General features: G+C 35.4%; 1 protein-coding gene across 1 annotated transcript; it reads left to right on the top strand.

Annotated features, from left to right (window-relative positions):
- The first annotated feature begins 1,935 nt into the window (after nt 1-1,935).
- On the top strand, nt 1,936-7,381 carry LOC106794277 (phosphoenolpyruvate carboxylase 4). The gene is made up of 8 exons (XM_026127011.2): nt 1,936-2,091; nt 3,884-3,979; nt 4,776-4,914; nt 5,287-5,330; nt 5,426-5,636; nt 6,806-6,936; nt 7,008-7,154; nt 7,376-7,381. The coding sequence occupies exons 1-8, from the start codon at nt 1,936-1,938 to the stop codon at nt 7,379-7,381; spliced, it is 930 nt and encodes a 309-aa protein (XP_025982796.2).
- The last annotated feature ends 12,341 nt before the right edge of the window (nt 7,382-19,722 follow it).

Here is a 19,722-nt window from a genome sequence, read left to right as displayed (position 1 = left end):
TAGTATCCTTTCATTTGAACAAAAAAATCACTCTTAATTTAGATTAACATAAACTAAAGGACAATTATATATGTAAACTACTATATTTTTTAACGAGAAATGTTAGGGTCACACATTCTTTTGAACACACATTCTCTCATTTGTTGAAATTTATTTGAAATCACAAAATTCAGTGAGTCCCACATAGTATTCAATGACTTTCTCTCTCTTGATTTTGCAGTTTTCAATACATTTTAACACATTGGAGAAAAGTGTGTATGAAGGAGTGTGTTAAAGAGTATGTTAGTAGCATTACTCATTTTTTAACAATAAAAATAAGACTAAAATATATTTGTTGTTCTTATAAATGTCAAAATGTTTGGAATATATCTCTGTAAAAAATTTTGTATGTTTTTCGTTCTCACAAAATAGAAATGTGTTATTTTTTGGCCCGAAGTTAGGTTTGGACGAATCCGAACCTAAGTTTCTCATGTGTGTCCACTAAAAATTAGGCACTATCCTACTTTTTCTTTTTCTTTCCCTTTCTCTTTCTCTCTCTCTCTAATCCAACGATCCTAGCCTCTCTTCCTTCTCTTTCTCTACCCTTCGTCCTCTTTGTTTCTACTCCGAAGCCTTATTGCCCTTGTCCCTCCTCCTCTCACCTCCATGACAACCTCGATGACAAGTGGTTCGCCTTCCCCTCTTTCTCTCTCCCTCCAAATCTAGGACTCCGACGATGACTTCCTCCTCATCAAGTCGGCCCTTCCACCTCCTCTGTTGGCTCAACCCTGACACTGTGCACCACTGCCTCTTCCTCCGATGGATGCCTCTACATCGACAACCAGATCTGTGAGAGTGTAGGGTGGAGGCTTTGCGGGGGTGGACTTGCAATTTGTGAGCCTGAAATTTGTCCCTATTGGAAGCTTCTTGATGATGCGTTGGGTGACTATGATGGTGTTGTCAGTGATTACATTGAACTTTGCCAGCAACACCGTTGTTCTAGCCACCAATTGGGCCCTCAATCTGAATCTCTTGCCTTGGACGTGTGTGGTGGTTGTTGTACAGCCACAAATTGTGATTTGATTTTTTAATTTTTATTTTGTAATTTATGATTGTTTTTAATCACCAAAAATTACATTTAAAATTTAACTAAAAAATGCTACTTAGGTTCAGATGTTCAAGCTTAGATCTTGACAAAAAAATAACATTTTGAATTTTTTTAATATATATACCAGTTTACTAATGTATATATACTTGTTTTTTTAATATGAGTACGTTAACAAATTATACCTAGATATTATCTTAAAATAAACCAATAATATAACTTATTAACACACTTAAAATACACCAATAATATACCTAGATATTTTAATTAATATACAATTAGAGTTATAATATTATTATTATTAAATACTCCAATATTTCTACGATAAAAGCAAATGCACTTTGATAATGAAAAATTACCTTTCTTATAAAATATGATTTTTCTATGAGTCTAGCATACTATGATTAATATATAAATTTTTTTAATTCATAAATATCAAACTGGTCAAATAAGTTTATAATAATTCAGTGCTCAGTTGATTAAGTTACACCATAAATGAATACTTTTTCTGCATTCAAATTTTAAGCATTAAAGTATAGACTTAATCCTTAGTTTAAATTAATATTATAATAATAATATGATCCTAAAACATTGGAGAAAAGAATTGTTAATTTATGTATTAATCTATAAGGTGGATGGAAGTAAAACGTCACAATTTCACAACGGTCCCTTCCTCCGCGCCAGTTAGTTATTGTTTGCCACCTTATTATATGCCACCACTTTCTCCTCTACTCACTCCTTCAACCACACACACATTAACCCTCTCTCTCTCACTCTCTTTCTTCTTCTTCTGTATTCGTTTTTTTTTTTGTGTGTGTTAAGTTTTTTGTTGTGTGTGTGGGAACATTACAATGACGGACATCACTGACGACATAGCGGAGGAAATCTCCTTCCAGGGCTTCGAAGATGACTGTAAATTGCTAGGGAACCTTCTCAACGACATTCTCCAGAGGGAGGCTGGCTCCACCTTCGTTGACAAGCTCGAAAAAATTCGAGTCCTTTCACAGGTTCTCATTTTTCTTTTCTTTTTTCTTTTCACTTAAAATAATTGTTTTTGGGTTTTTAATCAATACCCCACTTTTTTTTTTGGTGTTTTCTTTAATGGGTTTTGCTTCTTTACCTTTTCCTAGAATTATTGGAGTATGCTGTTAATGATTTTAACTTGATTTTGTGAATTTTCGGTGATGGGGTTCTAATTTCTTTTTTCTTGTTATCTTTGTTCTTGTCGTTGTGATTTCATCACTGTTTTATCAATTAGTCTTTGGTTTTGTTCGGTTGTGGAGAAAATGGGCGAAGGTTGAAACATGACATGCGTAATGCGCATGCATGTGGGGTTCTTGTTTTATGCAAAGACTCAAATAATGACTGAGCTAAACCTCTTATGCTGGAAATTTAATTGCTTTTTTAGTTAGTTTTTGGGTTCCTCATGTTACGAATGGAATCTTCAATATTCCATGTTCAGTTTGGAAATTCAATTGCTTTGTATCAGTTACAGTTTTTGCCTTTAGTGAATCATCATTTTGGTTCGTGAAAGTGTAATGCATTGTCACATAAATTCATCCTTGAAATTAAAGAAATTTCTAATAAGTCTCTAGAATTCATTAAGTCCTTAAACATAACTACTTATTGCCATTTTGGTCCCTAAACATTTATTAATATTATCATTAATTCACAATTTTCTTATATTTTTGGACTAATGTGATAGACAGATTGTATTTTCAGGAACTTATTTAAAATTTCCTTAGTTTTAGCTTTTAGCTAGGGACTATATGTAAGAACTAATGTAACAGACTCAAATGGTGGTTTACTCTTTTTTTTCCTAACAAGCAACAGTGCTAACAAGAAATGTAGCGTGTCATCCAATCATGAATTGCCATATAATTGAAAAATTGACCTTTATTCATGTGTGATTTCGTTGGTAATTGGTTAACAGTGTAACAATCTTTATCGCTGGGAGTTGAAAATTCCTTAAGAGTTTGTTTTGGTATTTAGATATACTTTACCTCTTAGCTTTAGGCTTTTTAGTTGTTCCTAAGAATGGTCTATGGCCATTTTGACCAAGTGTTCAAGAGTTTTGTCCTTGTTATCCCCAAAGGCACCTACATGAACACATAATAAATCAATCTTTTAAGAGAGAATCCTTGACAATTTATATGTGTTAGGGTATTGAATATCCCTAACAGCAGAGAAAACAAGAGAAACAGAAAATATCCCTAACAGCAGAGAAAACAAGAGAAACAGAAAATAGATTCAAGAAGGAAACCTTCTTCCAAGGGAAAACCCTTTACAATTTCTAATTCTTCTCTACCCCCTCCTCCCTTTACAATTTCTAATTCTTCTCTACCCCCTCCTCTAATGAGAATACTCTTATTTATAATATCCTAATCCAACTAATTGATAAAGATAGAATAATAAAGATAAAGATAGAATAATAAAGATAGATGGCCCTAAAGATTAAACTAATAACTAATTCGATCCTATCTCCCGTGTAGGGGCTTTCTTCCTTCTAGAATAGACCCTCCAGATAACTGGTCTATATTGAGATCTAACAATATGTCATCTCTTGCATGATTTGATTCACTGTTAAAAAAAAAAGAAGTGGAAGAATCCCTTGGTTTATTTATTTTTCAATTCTCCCAGTATTGAATATTGTGGAGGAGTCACTCTGAAAAGCTGTTCCTCATTATTTACGTCGAGTTAGCAGCGCTTTAAAGAAGGTTTGTCATCTTTAATTTATGTCAATTAACTTGTACATTCTTTCTCTTTAAGATTTTCAGTGCAATTTATCTTTCCTTGCAGCACACAGGAAAACCACTTCCATTGACTTGCACTCCAATAAAATTTGGATCTTGGATGGGAGGTGATAGAGACGGAAACCCAAATGTGACAGCAAAGGTAGCATCTTCAAATATCCATTCATGCTGCCTGTACTTTTACTATGTGATTTCATTTTCTCAAATAACTACATGATTCTTTTTCAACACGTGAGAAGTTTTCTAGTAGTGGAAGCATAGTTGAATCTGTAATATCATTATATTATTGACAACCTGAAGATGTCCAGTATTACTGCCTGTCATTTTGGAAAGTGCAAGTTTAATGATGATTGAACTGGGAAAACTGCAGACAAAAATAAATGAGCTTTTAACATGCAAAATATTTGTTTGAATAATATTCTTGGAACTTTTCCAATATTGTACTTTTTAGTCAAATTTTATATTGTCTCAGGCTAGGATAAAAGAGGTGGGTAATTTTGGGCAGTTGATAGCCAATGTAAAATTACATTGAATGTATTTAGACATGAATAGCCTGAGAATTTGGTTTTTAACTGAACCCAGTAACATTGTGTGATCCATGTAGCTAACATCACTATTGTTGTTATTGTTCTTTAGATATGGACAGAAAAATGGCTTTTAAAGAAAAATTGGTTTCTGATATTAACTGATCCGTGTTTGACTCCATCAGGTGTGGGATAAAGCTTGATTGTGGTCGGTGTTGATGTTACTACAGTTGAAGGATGTGCTTTGCTGTTTCAATTACTAAAGTTTGTAGCGTGTAATTCAAACATTACGAATAAATTACAAGAAATTTTTTTTCTTACCTAGGAGTGGGATTTTCTTGAAGAATATTTGCGTTTGATTTGACCCTGTTATTCAAATCTGATTGTGTAATTGGTTTTCGTTTTGTTCATCAGGTCACAAAAGATGTTTCACTTCTGTCAAGATGGATGGCGATTGACCTCTACATTCGGGAAGTGGATGGCCTAAGATTTGAGCTATCCATGAACCAGTGCGGTGATAAGTTGTCAGAACTGGCACATGAAATTCTAAAAGGTTTGTCTGTTTAGTTTTGTGTTTGTTGATATCTTCCAAATGCTAATGGGCATAGCAGTCATCTTTGTTTTATATCATGTGACCTCTGGATACTGTTTGTCAAGAAGTAACACTAGTTCATGTGCACAGGCAAATTGAACCACTTAAAGATAGTATAGTTTTTTATTTTTTTTCTTTATTGTGTTAGATTATCATGTGAATTTGATGGTCCTTTTGAAACCCTTAATATTACCGTGTAATATTTTGAATGATGATATTATGCTCTATCTATTTATCCTTGAGGCTTTGGTCATTCATTTAATCCCTCTTTGGTCTTCTTTTATGCATTACTTCTTGTATGAAGTTCTGGTTTGAATGTTACATTTCATGTAGAAGAGGGTGGATCTGAGTATCCCAGACACATGCCAGAATTTTCAGTAGACAACCCAATCACAAGGTAGATCAATTCAGTAGATTTCCTAATTTTCCATTGAATCCTAGATAATACATGTGTACATATATTCACTGATAGGGTGGTGAGACTTCAAGTTCAACTGAGAGCAATGGTGGCAGTCAAAATGTCCGTTTGTCAATACCAATTTTACCAAATTCCAGTTCTTCATTAGTTTCAATGACATACTCTCCTTCTTTCAACTCTAGTCAACTTGTTGCTCAGAGGAAACTGTTTGCAGAATCCCAAATAGGAAGGACCAGTTTTCAGAGGCTTTTGGAGCCAAACTCAGGTTCCTGGAATTGCTCCTTATAGAGTTGTCCTTGAATATATAAAAGTTAAGGTATTACTTCTGGTTTACTTCAACAATGCTTCAAAATTGGTTGCATGGACACATGTATTCAGTTTCTGCTGTTTTATTTTGTACAAAACTATGCTGCTTATGTCTTAGGAGTTTTTAGCTTTATAACCTGGCAGGCATGTACTAAATGTGCCCGTGTAGACTGTAGTTTGCAAATGAAATAAATGATATTGCATAACTTTTTGTTTGTTTGTTTGGGTTGGTAGAAACTACATTTTGGTTTAGAAGTGAAGTTCCACGGCAAATAATTTGGAAATATTGGGAGTCCAAAATATTTTCCCGTAAATGGACAATCTAAAACCATATTTTTTTTTATCTTATCTTTATTTATGTTGTTGGCTTGATTTTTCCTTTAGGGAGAAAGACGTGGTTATGAAATTAAGTCAGCAGAACCACTAAGGATTGATATTATTGTAGAAAACGTTGTGGCAAATAAAGCTCTACGAGATTGATTTCAGCATATATTGATATTTTCTGTATTATTTGTAGATAAAGAGTGAAGGACTTTTGAACTTGAGCCTTGGCACTACGGATTTGAAATTCAATTGCAAAATGTCTTTGTGTAGAATGACAGATAGCAGACACATGGATCATTAATTTATATGCATTATTAGGAACGTTCCTGGATATGATGAAATCATATTGCTTTTTGGTCAAAGACTGTTAAATGTACTAATCTTGAGATCAATCCTATTTGCTTTGTTCCACGGCTTTCACAGTGAAGATGATTATATAGATAGAACCATATATACGTTAGGATATGCATAGTATGAAAAATATATTTTCCTAGTTTTGATTTGAATATTGTCTGTGGAGGATTTGTATCCTGGGGTGCCATTAAAACTAAATCACATCTACATTTTTATTGAATATGCAGATTTTATATATTGCCTTAATAACCGGTAATATTATCTTTCGTTCCATGTGTTTAGCTTCTGAGAACTCGTAGACGGTTGGAGATTCTTATCGACATGGTCCATCTAAACATGATCCTATGGATTATTATGAAACAAAATATCAGCTTTTGGAACCTCTTCTCCTTTGTTATGAATCTTTGGTATTCTTTCTTTTCTACCCTTTTACCCTCTAATATTGTGCAGAATTATCATTTAGCTCTACATTTCTCCAGCAATTATGTGGATCTGGGGTGCTAGCTGATGGTCGACTAGCTGATCTGATTCGAAGAGTTGCTACTTTTGGCATGGTGTTAATGAAGCTTGACTTGCGTCAGGTATGTTTCAAAGTTTTTTGTTCATTATTGTTTGGATAATCAGTTGTGGCCTGAAACTAGCAGTGTGACAGGAATCAAGCAGACATGCTGAAACCATTGATGCAATTACAAGGTATTTGGATATGGGTACGTACAGTGAATGGGATGAAGAAAAGAAACTGGACTTCTTAACTAGAGAGTTGAAAGGGAAGAGACCACTGGTTCCTCCCAGTATAGAGGTGAGATTGTTATACATAGCAAAGCTTTACAAGCTCTATATCCAGTAGGATGGTAAAACTTTTCATTTTAAGAAAAGGAAAGAAGTTGATATTTAAATTATTTTGAGCTTCTTTTCATTTTTCAATATTATTGATTGAAGTTTGAGAGTTTATTTTGCATAACTTTAGTCTACAACTTTGACTGGTTACATTACCTATAACTTGCTTTTTGTTCTTTTTAGGTTTAAAGTTAAACTCTAGATCTATGAACTTAGTTTATGGTGTAAACCAAGGCTAGTACACTACACTTTGAGGAAGTTCAAAGCCAGCTAAAAGTCAATTCAAACTTTGATACAAATTTACCCAAAATAAGGACTGAAACTCTTTCTGTAACTGCCTATATCAGCAAATATTACATACATCAACTGGTTCAATTAATCATACATATCTTTTTCCTAATTTCAGTTAAGCTCATACCCCTTATCAAAATATCTAGAACAGAACATGCGACTGAAACTGTGTATTAGCACTTCAACATTCCTCCTTGATACGTAAACAGAGCTTCCAAGGAGTGGTTGATTTTCTTGCTCAAGAGTTGTTCAACCAGAATGCATCTATCATACTACACACCTACATGATCACTTTACAAAAAAAGATGAGAGAGAAAGAGAGAGAGAGAGGGAGAGAGACAGAGAGAGGGCGCGAGAGAAGGAGAGTGACAGACAGAGACAGAAGAAATGAGAGATGGAGCGAAACAGACACGGCGAGGACGAGTGTGAAGCAGTATCGAAACACGGCGAGGACTAGCACAAACAGAAGAACTCCAAACGGTTCCCCTTCAAGGAGATGGAGGAGTATGGATTGAAGGGAAGAACCATATGGAGGGCGACGAGTCAACATTTTCGGAAGGGACAATGACTACGCTGAGGAAGAAAACTGGACTAAGGTGGTAAGCAGAAGATCAATGAAGGTTATGCAGAAATCCTCTTTAGCGGGAAGACAATCACAGAATCTGGAGATAGGGGACAACAACAAACACTATCGCCTTAACTGGAGGAACAATGCCGACATTACTTCCTTTTATTTCACCCATTTCCCCGACGAAGCTAATGAAGAGTTGCTATGGAGGCACTTCAAAAACTGGGGTGACGTACGTGAAGTATACATCGCTAAAAGGCTCAACAAGGATGGCAGGAGATACGGGTTCATGCGGTTCAAGGGAGTCTCGGATGCAAAAGGATTGGAGGTGAGACTGGACAACATCTTCATCAACGATTGTAAACTATTTGTCAACCTTCCTAGGTTCGACAGACCAGTTCGGAATACAGAGTTGCTGAAAAAGAACCCCATTGGGAGGAAGTACACCGACGAAGCAAGTAAGCCCTGCGGGGTAACTACTGGTGCTCTTCGGAGATCATATGTGGACGTGGTGACTAAAGGGGGGTGCCAAGGAGACAAAAGGACAGACGAGGCACAAACACCAACTATTCTGATCAACCCAGATGAAGGCGGGGAATATTGGTGTAACGAAACCTGGGTGGGCATGCTAAAGAAGGTGATGGAGGTGGAAACCTTAGAGGATCGTATCACTTGGGAGTTAGGATATAACGTCCGCACTAAGTTCCTCGGAGACGACATGGTTCTTCTCCCTGGGATGTCCGATGACAAAGCTCAACTCCTCATTCAATCAGAGACGGAAAGCGATGATTCTCTCTTTTACTCACTGGAGAAGTGGACGCCGAAATGTAGACCCAATAACAGGGTTGTTTGGCTCCAGCTGTGGGGATTTCCGATACAGGTGTGGGAAATGAAAAATCTCAGGAGGGCTGTAGCTGCTATTGGGGATGTCATCGAGTCAGACGATGACACAGAGGACCGCCGACGATTGGACCGGGCTCGAGTATTGGTGCAGACACCGCTTCCGCCGTTGATAAGGTCAGAGGTCATCGTCCGTGTGGGGGAGCTTGAGTATCGGGTATGGATTGTGGAAGAGACAGGGTTCGAAGGTGGGTCGAACCGGAAAGGAAGCTCGCCGTCCGATGGGTGGTCGGAGATGATAACATCGGACGACGGTGGGGAGGTTGGCGATGTTCTTGACGACACTAATACCAATTTCTCCTTCTCGTCGGAGCTGCCCAACCAGAAATTGTCTCCGTCTCGTACCCAACGGGCAGAAGGAGGGACCGATGTGCGCTGTTGTGATCTTAGACCCCTGGGTAATATCCAGGCAGACGTTACACCCAAAGAAAAGTCAAAAGGCACTGTAGAAGGTATGCTGGGCTCTAGCTTTGGTAAGCTCAACCTAGGGGACAGCTTCGCAGGAACAGAAGAGGAAGCTGCTAACACCAAAGAGGTAACCTGCTATAATACCCTACAGGATGATCAAAGGCACAGGAATCACATAGAGGGAAAGTATTTGAATGGTGGAGCGAAAGTAGCTGCTGACCAGACCTTTATCGGGGAAGAAGAGGGACATGTCACGCAGTCTCTCTCTCCTTCTTTATCGGGGCAGATTCAACAAGGAATTGGGCCAGGTTGCATTAAGGGCCCAATTTCGACTCAAGGAGGGTGTAATAAAGAAGACATCCACCCAGTTGAGCTTTTGGGGGTGCAAGCTGTGCAGAATCAAAAAGAGGGTGGGCTAAGTAATGATTTAGGCCCAATTTTGAAAACTGACGGGTGCCATAAGGAGGAATCCCTACCTGTAATCCAATCCATAAAAGAGACTCCAGACAAGTATTCTAAAGTTTACTTTCGACAACAAAACTCTCTCTTTAAGGCCCGACTCTCACAGATTGAGGAAAAGCATCCTCAACTTCAAGATGGCATCCAGGCTCTAGCAGATCAACTTGCCAATCAGGATAAGGTCAAAAATCAGAGTTACGTGGACTCAGAAAGGAGGTTAAAAAGCATAATTGAGTGCAGTGATAAGGTGTTGCAAGAGGCTCAACAATTATGGCATCTCGGAGAAAACTTAGGCATGGAGACAGTTACAGATAACCTACATTTCCTTCACAGTTATGCTTCTATGGAGTGTAGAGACAGAAATGGAGTGTAGAGACAGAAAAGAAGCTAAGGAGTTGGGGAATAGGAAACCTCATAAATGAATATCCTATCCTATAACATTAGAGGGTTCTATCAGGAATTTGGTTGGGAAGCATAAGATAGATCTTCTTTGTTTGCAAGAAACAAAGAGGGATTCCATTGACAAGGCACTTTGTCAGGCTCTGTGGGGTCAGTCAGACTTTGATTGGAAATGGTTTCCTGCGGTCAATACAGCTGGGGGGCTTTTCTGTGTCAGGAATAACAATAACTTCCAGGTTGATATTAAAATAGCTGAAAGGGGTTTCATCATGTTGGAGGGGGTATGGCTGGTAGAAAGTCAGAGGGTAGTGGTGGCTAATATCTATGCTTCTTGTGAGCTAGAAAGCAAAAGACAGTTATGGCAGAGGCTATATTTAATGAAGAATCAGTCCCAGGTTCAGTGCTGGTGCCTTGTAGGGGACTTCAACTGCATTAAACACCCAGCTGAAAGAATGGGAAGCACTCTTTGTAATGCAGACACTAATCTTATAGCTGAATTTAATGAGTGGCTCGCTGAAATGGAGGTAGATGATATTCCTTGCTTGGGCAAGCCCTTTACTTGGGTTAGGCCTAATGGTTCTTGTAAGAGCAAGTTAGACAGAGTGCTGGTCTTTGATGATTGGGTATCCAAGTGGCCTGATAGTTCCCAACACAACCTTGAAAGGAACTACTCAGATCATTGCCCTATCATTTTGAATTCTAAAAATATTGATTGGGGCCTTAAGCCTTTTAGGGTTTTTGATGCTTGGTTGCACAATAAGGACTTCAATAAGGTGGTGAGGGACTGCTGGTTTGCTAATCAGCCTATGGGATGGGGGGGATATGCCTTGAAATGCAAACTTCAGAAAATTAAGCAAAGGTTAAAAACCTGGAGCAAAGAAAATTGTGGAGACTTGGGCAACAAGGTAAAGCTAATCCAGCATAAGCTGAATGACTTGGAGAATTCCCTCACAGCTCAACCTACTGATCAGCAAGTTCAAGAGCTCAAGAAAGCCCAATCTGACCTTTGGGAGCATTCTATTCTTCATGAATCAATATTGCGACAGAAGTCTAGATGTAAGTGGATCAAAGAGGGAGATAGCAACACTTCCTACTTCCACAAAATCATTAATTCTAGCAGAAGGAGGAATGCCTTGAGGGGGATGCAAATTAATGGTAGTTGGGTAGAAAACCCTGTTGCCATTAAGGATGCAGTTCTTCAGCATTTTAAAGGCAGATTTGTTGAACCTTACCTGCACAAACCCAACTTAGATGGGGTCTCTTTTAATGTCTTGCGTTCAATCCAAAGTGAGATGTTGGTGGAACCCTTCAAAGAGGAGGAGATATCTAGTGCAGTGTGGGCTTGTGGCAGTGAAAAAAGCCCAGGGCCTGATGGGCTTAATTTTAGCTTCATTAAGCACTTCTGGAAGGAGCTGAAACCTGAGTTCCTTAGGTTCTTCTTAGAATTTTATGTGAATGCAGTCTTCCCCAAGGGTCTCAACTCATCATTCATTGCTCTTATCCCCAAGATCAAGGACCCTCAACTTATTAGTGATTTCAGACCAATATCTCTAATAGGTTGTGTCTACAAAATTATTGCCAAAGTACTATCAAATAGGCTTAGCAAGGTTATGAATCATCTCATAGATGAAAGGCAATCAGTTTTTGTTAAAGGCAGACAGTTGCTTCATGGAGTTTTAATTGCTAATGAGATTGTTGAGGAGGTTTGGAGATCTAAAAGACCTTGTTTGGTGTTCAAAGTTGATTTTGAAAAAGCATATGACTCTGTGTCTTGGCATTTCCTCTTTTACATGATGAGAAGAATGGGGTTTCATGAAAAGTGGATTGGCTGGATTAAGGGGTGTCTTTCATCAACATCAATATCTATACTAGTGAATGGAAGTCCTACTTCTGAATTTAAACCTCAAAGAGGCTTGAGACAAGGGGATTCATTGGCTCCCTTTTTGTTTGACCTAGTTGCTGAAGGCTTGACAGGCATGATGAGGGCAGCTGTTTCCAAAAACTGCTACCACAGTTTTATGGTGGGAAAGAAAAAGATCCCAGTCAACATACTACAATTTGCTGATGATACTATCTTCTTTGGGGAACAATCTATGGATAATGTCACAGTTATTAAGGCTATTCTCAAAAGATTTAAAATGGTATCTGGTCTCAGAATTAACTTTGCTAAGAGTCAATTTGGTGCAATCGGCCAAATCGAGGACTGGTGCAGATTTTTCAATTGAATTGACTAAGATTTTTTATTTTTTCTTATATTATTTAAAATGGGGTTAAATGAAGTCCTTCAAATCAATTATTATATCCAGTTCCATCAAGACTAAAAAAAGGGTATCTACTCATCTAAGTTTTTTGTTTTTTGGTTTCACAAGAATTCTGAGTGTTTTGTTTCTGGTTTCACAAGAACGACAATTCTTTTATAGAAAATAATATTGTTTAAGGTACTACTGAATTTTTTTATGGATGGTACTATTGAATTTTAAATATATACATTTTTTTTTATCAAGATCTAGTTTGTAGCAAAAAGAATACATCAAACTGCTCCATACAAGCCTATGGCCTATCCTATATAGAGCCTAGGTTAAGCCAAACTTTTTTTTTTTATATAAAAAAAGTTAACCTTATGCATAAAATTTTATAAAAAAAACTTATTTGGTTAAAGGGTAAAACTATAGGTCATTTAAAAAATCTTTTAAATGTAAGTTAAGTAAATATATATTTTTATTAACATTATTGATTAATAAAAAATATTATCAATATGATTTTAAAATAATTATTATTAAAATCAACAATTTTATCATATACGACAATGTATAATTGAAGGAAAATATACTTATATATTAATTTTTAAAATAATGTAATTATCTCCCTACAAAATTTATTACATTTGTTTTTACAAGTTTATGACAAGTGTTGTAAACGACTATTATTATCGGTCCCAATAAACTAAGTTAAGTCCATTCTATGGTAGTTGATGGATGTCCATTCCATAATGGGGCTTTGTTACACGCACCCAGCATAATAGATGGTGCACCCATCAAACGAGTGTTGAAGCTTAAGGATTGTCCAATCCATAAGTGGTTCAAATAATTTTTTTTTATTTTTTTTTCAAAAATGTTTTTCAAATTTATTTAAAATTAATGACCCAAGCAAGAATCAAACCTTCGAGTTTTGTGTTATTAGCACAACACTCTAACCAACTAAACTAATAAATCAATTATATTATAAAATAATTAATGTCACTATATGTAACACTAAAATTTTTAATATTTAATGCGCATGAAAATTTAGATAATAAATTTTGTAACAATTAATTTTGATCTAACAATTAATTTGTTTACACATGTTCGTAGAAAAACAACCACTAGACCACATGTCATTCACTTATTGAATAATTCAACACTGCAGAAGTTGAGTGTTGACTAGCAACATAGTAACAATGAGGTGAAACAAGAGCCTAAAAGAAATAGAGAACAAAAACAACAACAGTGGCGAGTCGGAGCTGCGGGTGGTGGTTGTCGTCTTCCTCTTGAAGGGCAGATTGATCCTCCTCGGTCGTTGCCGCTCCGCTGTCGGCAACGCCACCTTCACCTTTCTAGGCGGCCACCTCGAATTCCTTACTCTCTCTCATATTATGTTTTTTTTTTCGTCAAACATTTTGAAAACGAAATAATCAAGTAATGCTTAGTTTTGTTTTTTTGTTTTTATATTATTATTATTATTATTTGAACTTAATATGGGCGTAAAAATAAATTAGAATTTTATATAAATTATGAATTTTTATTATTATTAAACTGACCTTAGTTAGTGCAGCTTATTTTTTTTAAGTGCAAATTTTATTTGTGTTTAGTTTAATTTTGATGCTTTATTATTAGTAAAACAAAATTGTATTATTAATTAAATAAAACATGTTAGTAATATATTTTTTTAAATATTCTTTTAAACATAATCTTTATTATGAACTATTTTTTTAAAAGAGTTTTACTTTTTAAATTTTTAATAAATTTTAAATAAAAAATGTGTTAGAATTAGATGATTATGTTCCTAATACTTTTTAATTAAAGTTACTCTAAGCATTATTTTTAAAGTAATTTTTATAAAATAAAATTAAAAATTATCATTTATAATTAAAACCCACCAAGGTTAGCTGGGTGAAAGGAAAGTTATTAAGTTTGTATGATGTTTTATGTTTAAACTCCATTACTGTTATTGTAGATAACTAAAAAAATATAGTACTTTGTTTAATAATTAAATGATGAGAAAAGAATTATGCATAGATAGTGTAATATATTTTATAGAATCATCTAATCACAATTCATCAGGTATGGTAAGTTTGATTTATTCTATTATTACATAGATATTAAACTCTTAAATGATAGTATAAATATAACAAATTGTTAATTAAATTTATTTTATCTAACTAATTTGGGGGCATTTTAATTTTTCAGGAGAGTTTTGAGGAATGCGCTGCAAGAGAAGTGAAAGAGGAAACATAGTTGGACATAGGAAACTCAGATTTTGACAGTAACAAACTATGTTAGAGCAGCCAAAAAAGTGTCACTATGTGACCATTTTCATGAGGGCAATGGTGGATGTGGATGTAGTTAAAGAACAAGTTCCACAAAATCTTGAACCTACCAAGTGTGATGGTTGGGATTGGTACGAGTGGGATCATTTGTCACACCCTCTGTTTGGGCCTCTTGAGAAAATGGTCAAAGGAGCTTTCGACCCATTTCCAATTTGATTTTGGTAATTGGTATGATTTTGTTTTGTGAGGATTCTTGGATTCTTGGAAATTTTTTGTTTAGTTTAACATATTGTGATGATTTGAATGACATTCAGGATGCACGTAAATTTGTAAAACGTCTAATTCAGAAGCAACATTGATAGTGTTTGAATTAGGGTCCATTTATTCAAACCTATTTATTAAAAAATATTTTTTAGATAAAATAAACAGATTTTTTTATATTTTGATATGTTTGAAACTGCTTTTGGTTTAAAAAATATTAATTTTCTACTTCTTTTTGAGAAGTTAACTTTATATGTTTCTTAAAAAAACACTTATTTCACAATTTTTTTAAAGTTTAAACAAACTGATCCTTAGTTAAATAATAAAAACAATCAATTATTTTATGTTCAAATTAATGTAAAAATAAAAAATAATTAATAATTTAATATTTTAAATATAAAAATTTAAATAACATTGAAGTCTAACTTTTGACAAAGAAAGAATATTTTGGTAAAGTTAAAAAACGTTAAAAAAATTAAATTAAGAGGAGAAATTCATTTCATTATACATAACTATATTATTTGATGAATATTTTTAATTTTTTTATAATTGTAGTTAAGTTGTTTTTATTAAACATATAAACAGCAGGATTTTGGTTATATATATATATATATATATATATATATATATATATATATATATATATATATATATATACATATATATAAAGTTTTAGATCATAAATTTTACTCTAAAAAATATTCCACACTATATTCATGAACACCAAATCCTTTATCTTCAAAATATCATGTGTCTAATCATTTCGTCTAAATGGATGTATTGTTTTCTTCTAAAGTCAATTCATTAGAAGACATTGTGGACATTTGTTTGGTACATTTGAGATCATGGTCATAGTTAAAAAAATCATGATTAAATCATTTTTTTCTGCTGGCATTCCAATCTAGGAGCTTGTTTCGAATTTAAAATGGGAGGGAACCATGGCTTGAGAGCTTGAGGAATGAGAGTAAAATTGAAAGGAAATCTTAATATATATTTATACAAATCAAGTTGAGTCTTCAGCCAATGTTTCTCGCCCAAACTTAACGAAGACTTTATGTATTTTTTTTCCAATTTGTTATTGGAATTTTGACAAGAGTATTAAATCCCTCAGGTAGCAATAGCGATAAATAGAGTCGTCTCCACAAAAACTTGTGCAATAATTAGGTTATTTAATAATAAATTTAATAGACTATGAATTTCAATGTGATTAAGTGATCAAAAGTAAAGTCTTAAAAAAAGTAACTACAAATAGAAATATCGTAAGGGGTTAAATTGTAATTTTAGAATTTTCTTAAGTCTTTTTTCGTGAAAACTAAAGTTATCATTTGAAGTATAACTTAATAAAAAGAGATAACAAATTTGCGCAAAAACAAGTTTAAACGATGGTCAAACAAGATCAAATTCAAACACTATGTCAGTTTAAGACAAAAGATAACTAAAAAGAAAGTAAGACACATATTTATATTGGTTTGTCTCTACCATTCAGACTAAGTTCAGTTTTTGGTTAGCAATCAAGTTTCACTAATTTCACAAAAGTTACAAGTATTTGTCACTGTTACTTTTGGCTCTCACAACAAAGTTTATCGTCAAGCTTTAACAACCGAATATTCTTTGTCCTACCAAGCCACTGTTGGTTCTATACAAATCAAAAGATATGTTGTTTGATTTGCTAACTGATTAAATCTTAATCATCTTACAAACAAATGTGAAATCTAAGCATTTAGTTTTTTGTCTTAGAGTATTCAAGATGTTTTGAGAGCTTTTCAAACTTTATAAGAATATACAAAGAGTTTTCTACATAAAGAATTTGAATGATAGCGTGTAGGTTCGTTACTCATTTCTTCAAAGCATCTAGTATTTATAGGTTTTCATTTTCAAGTGTTTGTTGTTTCTAAACGATTATAATTTTCCTTTGAGCTTGCATCTGAAGCTTGTGGTTATTAGATCATTTAATGCTTGCATTAAACGCATATCCTGCTTCATGCAGGAAAACCACTATGATTGGCTTTCGTGTTGATCACTATAACAAAAAATCAGTTCCTTTTAGTCAAAGTAGATCTATCACAGTAAAACACATCTTTTGATGTTGTTTGGAAACTTTTAGAACTTAAACTTCATTTATTCTTCATAGGATTCGACAAATCCTGAAAGAATGTCTTGTGAGACAATTTCTGCGAAATGAACCTCAGACACAAAGTACTAAATGAAGTCTTAAATGTCATCTTTAATATTGTATCAGATCATGACTTATTCATACTTCTGTCTGAAATATCAAACAGAAGATCATGAAGCATAATCTGATATCACATAAGACAAAACTTTTAACCGTTGTATTTATTTGTATCTAATAAAAATAATTAAGGGTCTTGATTCATCTTAAAATATCTATTGACTTAACAATAACAAAAAGTAAAGACAATTGCATAAGAGTAAAGAGTTAAAAAGGAATAAAGTTGATTGTTGATTTTTTTCAAACACTTGGTGTGCCCAGAAAACTTGGTTTGTATCAATGGATGAAATCATTGGAGATTAACTTCATTGGGTTAACGTAACATGCATTACAAATTATTCCTATTCAATTAAGCATATATTATCATTAACCTGCAATTTTTGCTAACCTTAATCTTTTAAGTGAGAAAACCAAAGTGTCTTGATTGCACTATCAATCCCTTGAGTAATATAATCAATTGACCAACAATATGAACTAGGGTTTTAAATGATAACCAATAATCGTTACCCTATCCCTAGGCATAAAGTTCATTGGTTGATCTCTTTTGTTCTCAATCCAATTTAATTTTGCAAAGCAATTGAATAGAGAGAATCATGCAATAAGATGATCAGACCAAGAACAAATAATAAATATAGAAGAGAAACAATAATAGTACTTTATTGAATAAGGAAAATACAATAATTACATGGGAGCAGTATCCAATTACATTAAATCCCAACAAACAAAGGATTTAGCTACTCATAACCATGGGAAAAGAAAAATTGATAAACAGACAATTAGGGATGAATCTCTAAGCATGGAAACCAGCACACAACTCTCTCTTACCTTTGTGCCTTGGAATTCATATACTTTGGAACCGTTGCTTTGTGTTTTAGGCCACCTTTTTATACTACAAGTGGGCTCATAGCATTAGGAATTTCTAATAAACTCGTTTAAACGAGGCACACACGACTTGGTTAAGTGAACATAACATAAAAAGTCTTATAGGGGAATCACACCCCCAACGCTCAAGCAACACTGCAGACGATCCGAGTCTCTCTCATGCATCGTCCAACAACACAGACTGTCCATTGGCATCCTTTTATCGACCGCATTATGGAGGTAGACATACCCTTGGGGTGGAAATCACTTAACCTCGAGCGGTATGATGAGACAACAGATCCAGACGAGCATTTGGACGCCTTCCTAACATAGACAAACCTTTACACCAATGACGACACAATTCTATGTCGTGTCTTCCCTATATCCCTCGAGGGAGCAACATTGACATGGTATGGTGGACTCCCACCAAGATCCATAGATAGCTTCGACACCCTCATCGAACGATTCAGTGTTCAGTACGCCACCAGTAGGTCTCATTGCATGACCTTGGCTGCCTTGGCCAGTCTACGACAAGCAGACGATGAATCCCTCAGAAAGTTCATTGGCAAATTTGGGCGCACAGTCGTCCAGATCCGAAATCTCAACACTGAGATAAAGTTGCATTCCATGCTTCTCGCACTACACCCTAGCAAGTTCGTAGATAGTTTGTGCAAAAAACTACCTGGTAGCATGGATGAGCCGCATGAACGAGCCAAGGGTTACATCCAGATAGAAGAAATGTCCAAATTCTGGAATGAAGTCTACCAAGTCAAACAAAAGTGTGAAAGGTGCAAAGCAAACACCAAGACCTACTTGCACAAGTCAGATAAGAGGCACAAGCTAGACAAGTGCCAACCTCTCTCCAAAAGGCCCGGTATGAGCGTTACATACCCTTGACGGCCAATCGTACCACGATTCTTGAGGAAGCCTTCGACCTGGAGGTACCTGTCCGGCTACCCCAAATGAAATCTCTGAGGCCAGGGTCAGACGCAACCAAGTACTGCAAGTTTCACCGCAGTATTGAACACAACACCAAAGATTGTTGGGCCTTGAACGGCAAGATCGAAGAACTTATACAGGCTGGATACTTAGCCCAGTTTGTTAAGAGACCAGACCACTACCAGGCAGGAGCAAGGCCTAAAGGACATCAAGAGGAGCAACACAAGAACCAAGAAGTAGACAGGAGAAGAGTGGAAGACCGAGGTAGACAGAGACAACAACCACAGCGGCACGAGCGACCACCTTCACCAGAATAGGAATCCGCTAGCACATCAGAGGTGTAATCAACACCATCGCTAGAGGCTTTTCCTATGAAGGATAGTCCAACCAGTCCCGAAAGCAGCACCTACACACTATCTGGGACATCAACATTAATTTTTTCGACACCTCCTATAGCGAAGTGTCCCTCCTATCACCTTTACGACACAAGGACTTCAGGGGCATCAATCTCATCAACCAAGACAATCCCGATGGTTGTCTCCATCATCATAGTGAATTTCATGGTGTCTAGGGTCCTCATCGACCAGGACAATTTCCCTAACATCCTGTATTGGAAAACATTCCAGAGACTCGAGGTTTCACTCGACATTGTCCACCCTTACGCAAGTCCATTCCTCGACTTTATAGGC

This window comes from Glycine max, chromosome 2, assembly GCF_000004515.6.
Source record: "Glycine max cultivar Williams 82 chromosome 2, Glycine_max_v4.0, whole genome shotgun sequence".
Taxonomy (NCBI): domain Eukaryota; kingdom Viridiplantae; phylum Streptophyta; class Magnoliopsida; order Fabales; family Fabaceae; genus Glycine; species Glycine max.
The sequence above is the reverse complement of the archived record's forward strand: the minus strand, read 5'-3'. Positions and strand labels throughout refer to the sequence as shown.

Coding starts and splice junctions, on each gene's coding strand:
- LOC106794277 (XM_026127011.2), top strand. CDS start 1,936: ATGACGGACATCACTGACGACATAGCGGAGGAAATCTCCTTCCAGGGC. Junction 4,915..5,286: donor GGCACATGAAATTCTAAAAG/GTTTGTCTGTTT, acceptor CATTTCATGTAG/AAGAGGGTGGATCTGAGTAT. Junction 5,637..6,805: donor GCTTTTGGAGCCAAACTCAG/GTTCCTGGAATT, acceptor AATATTGTGCAG/AATTATCATTTAGCTCTACA.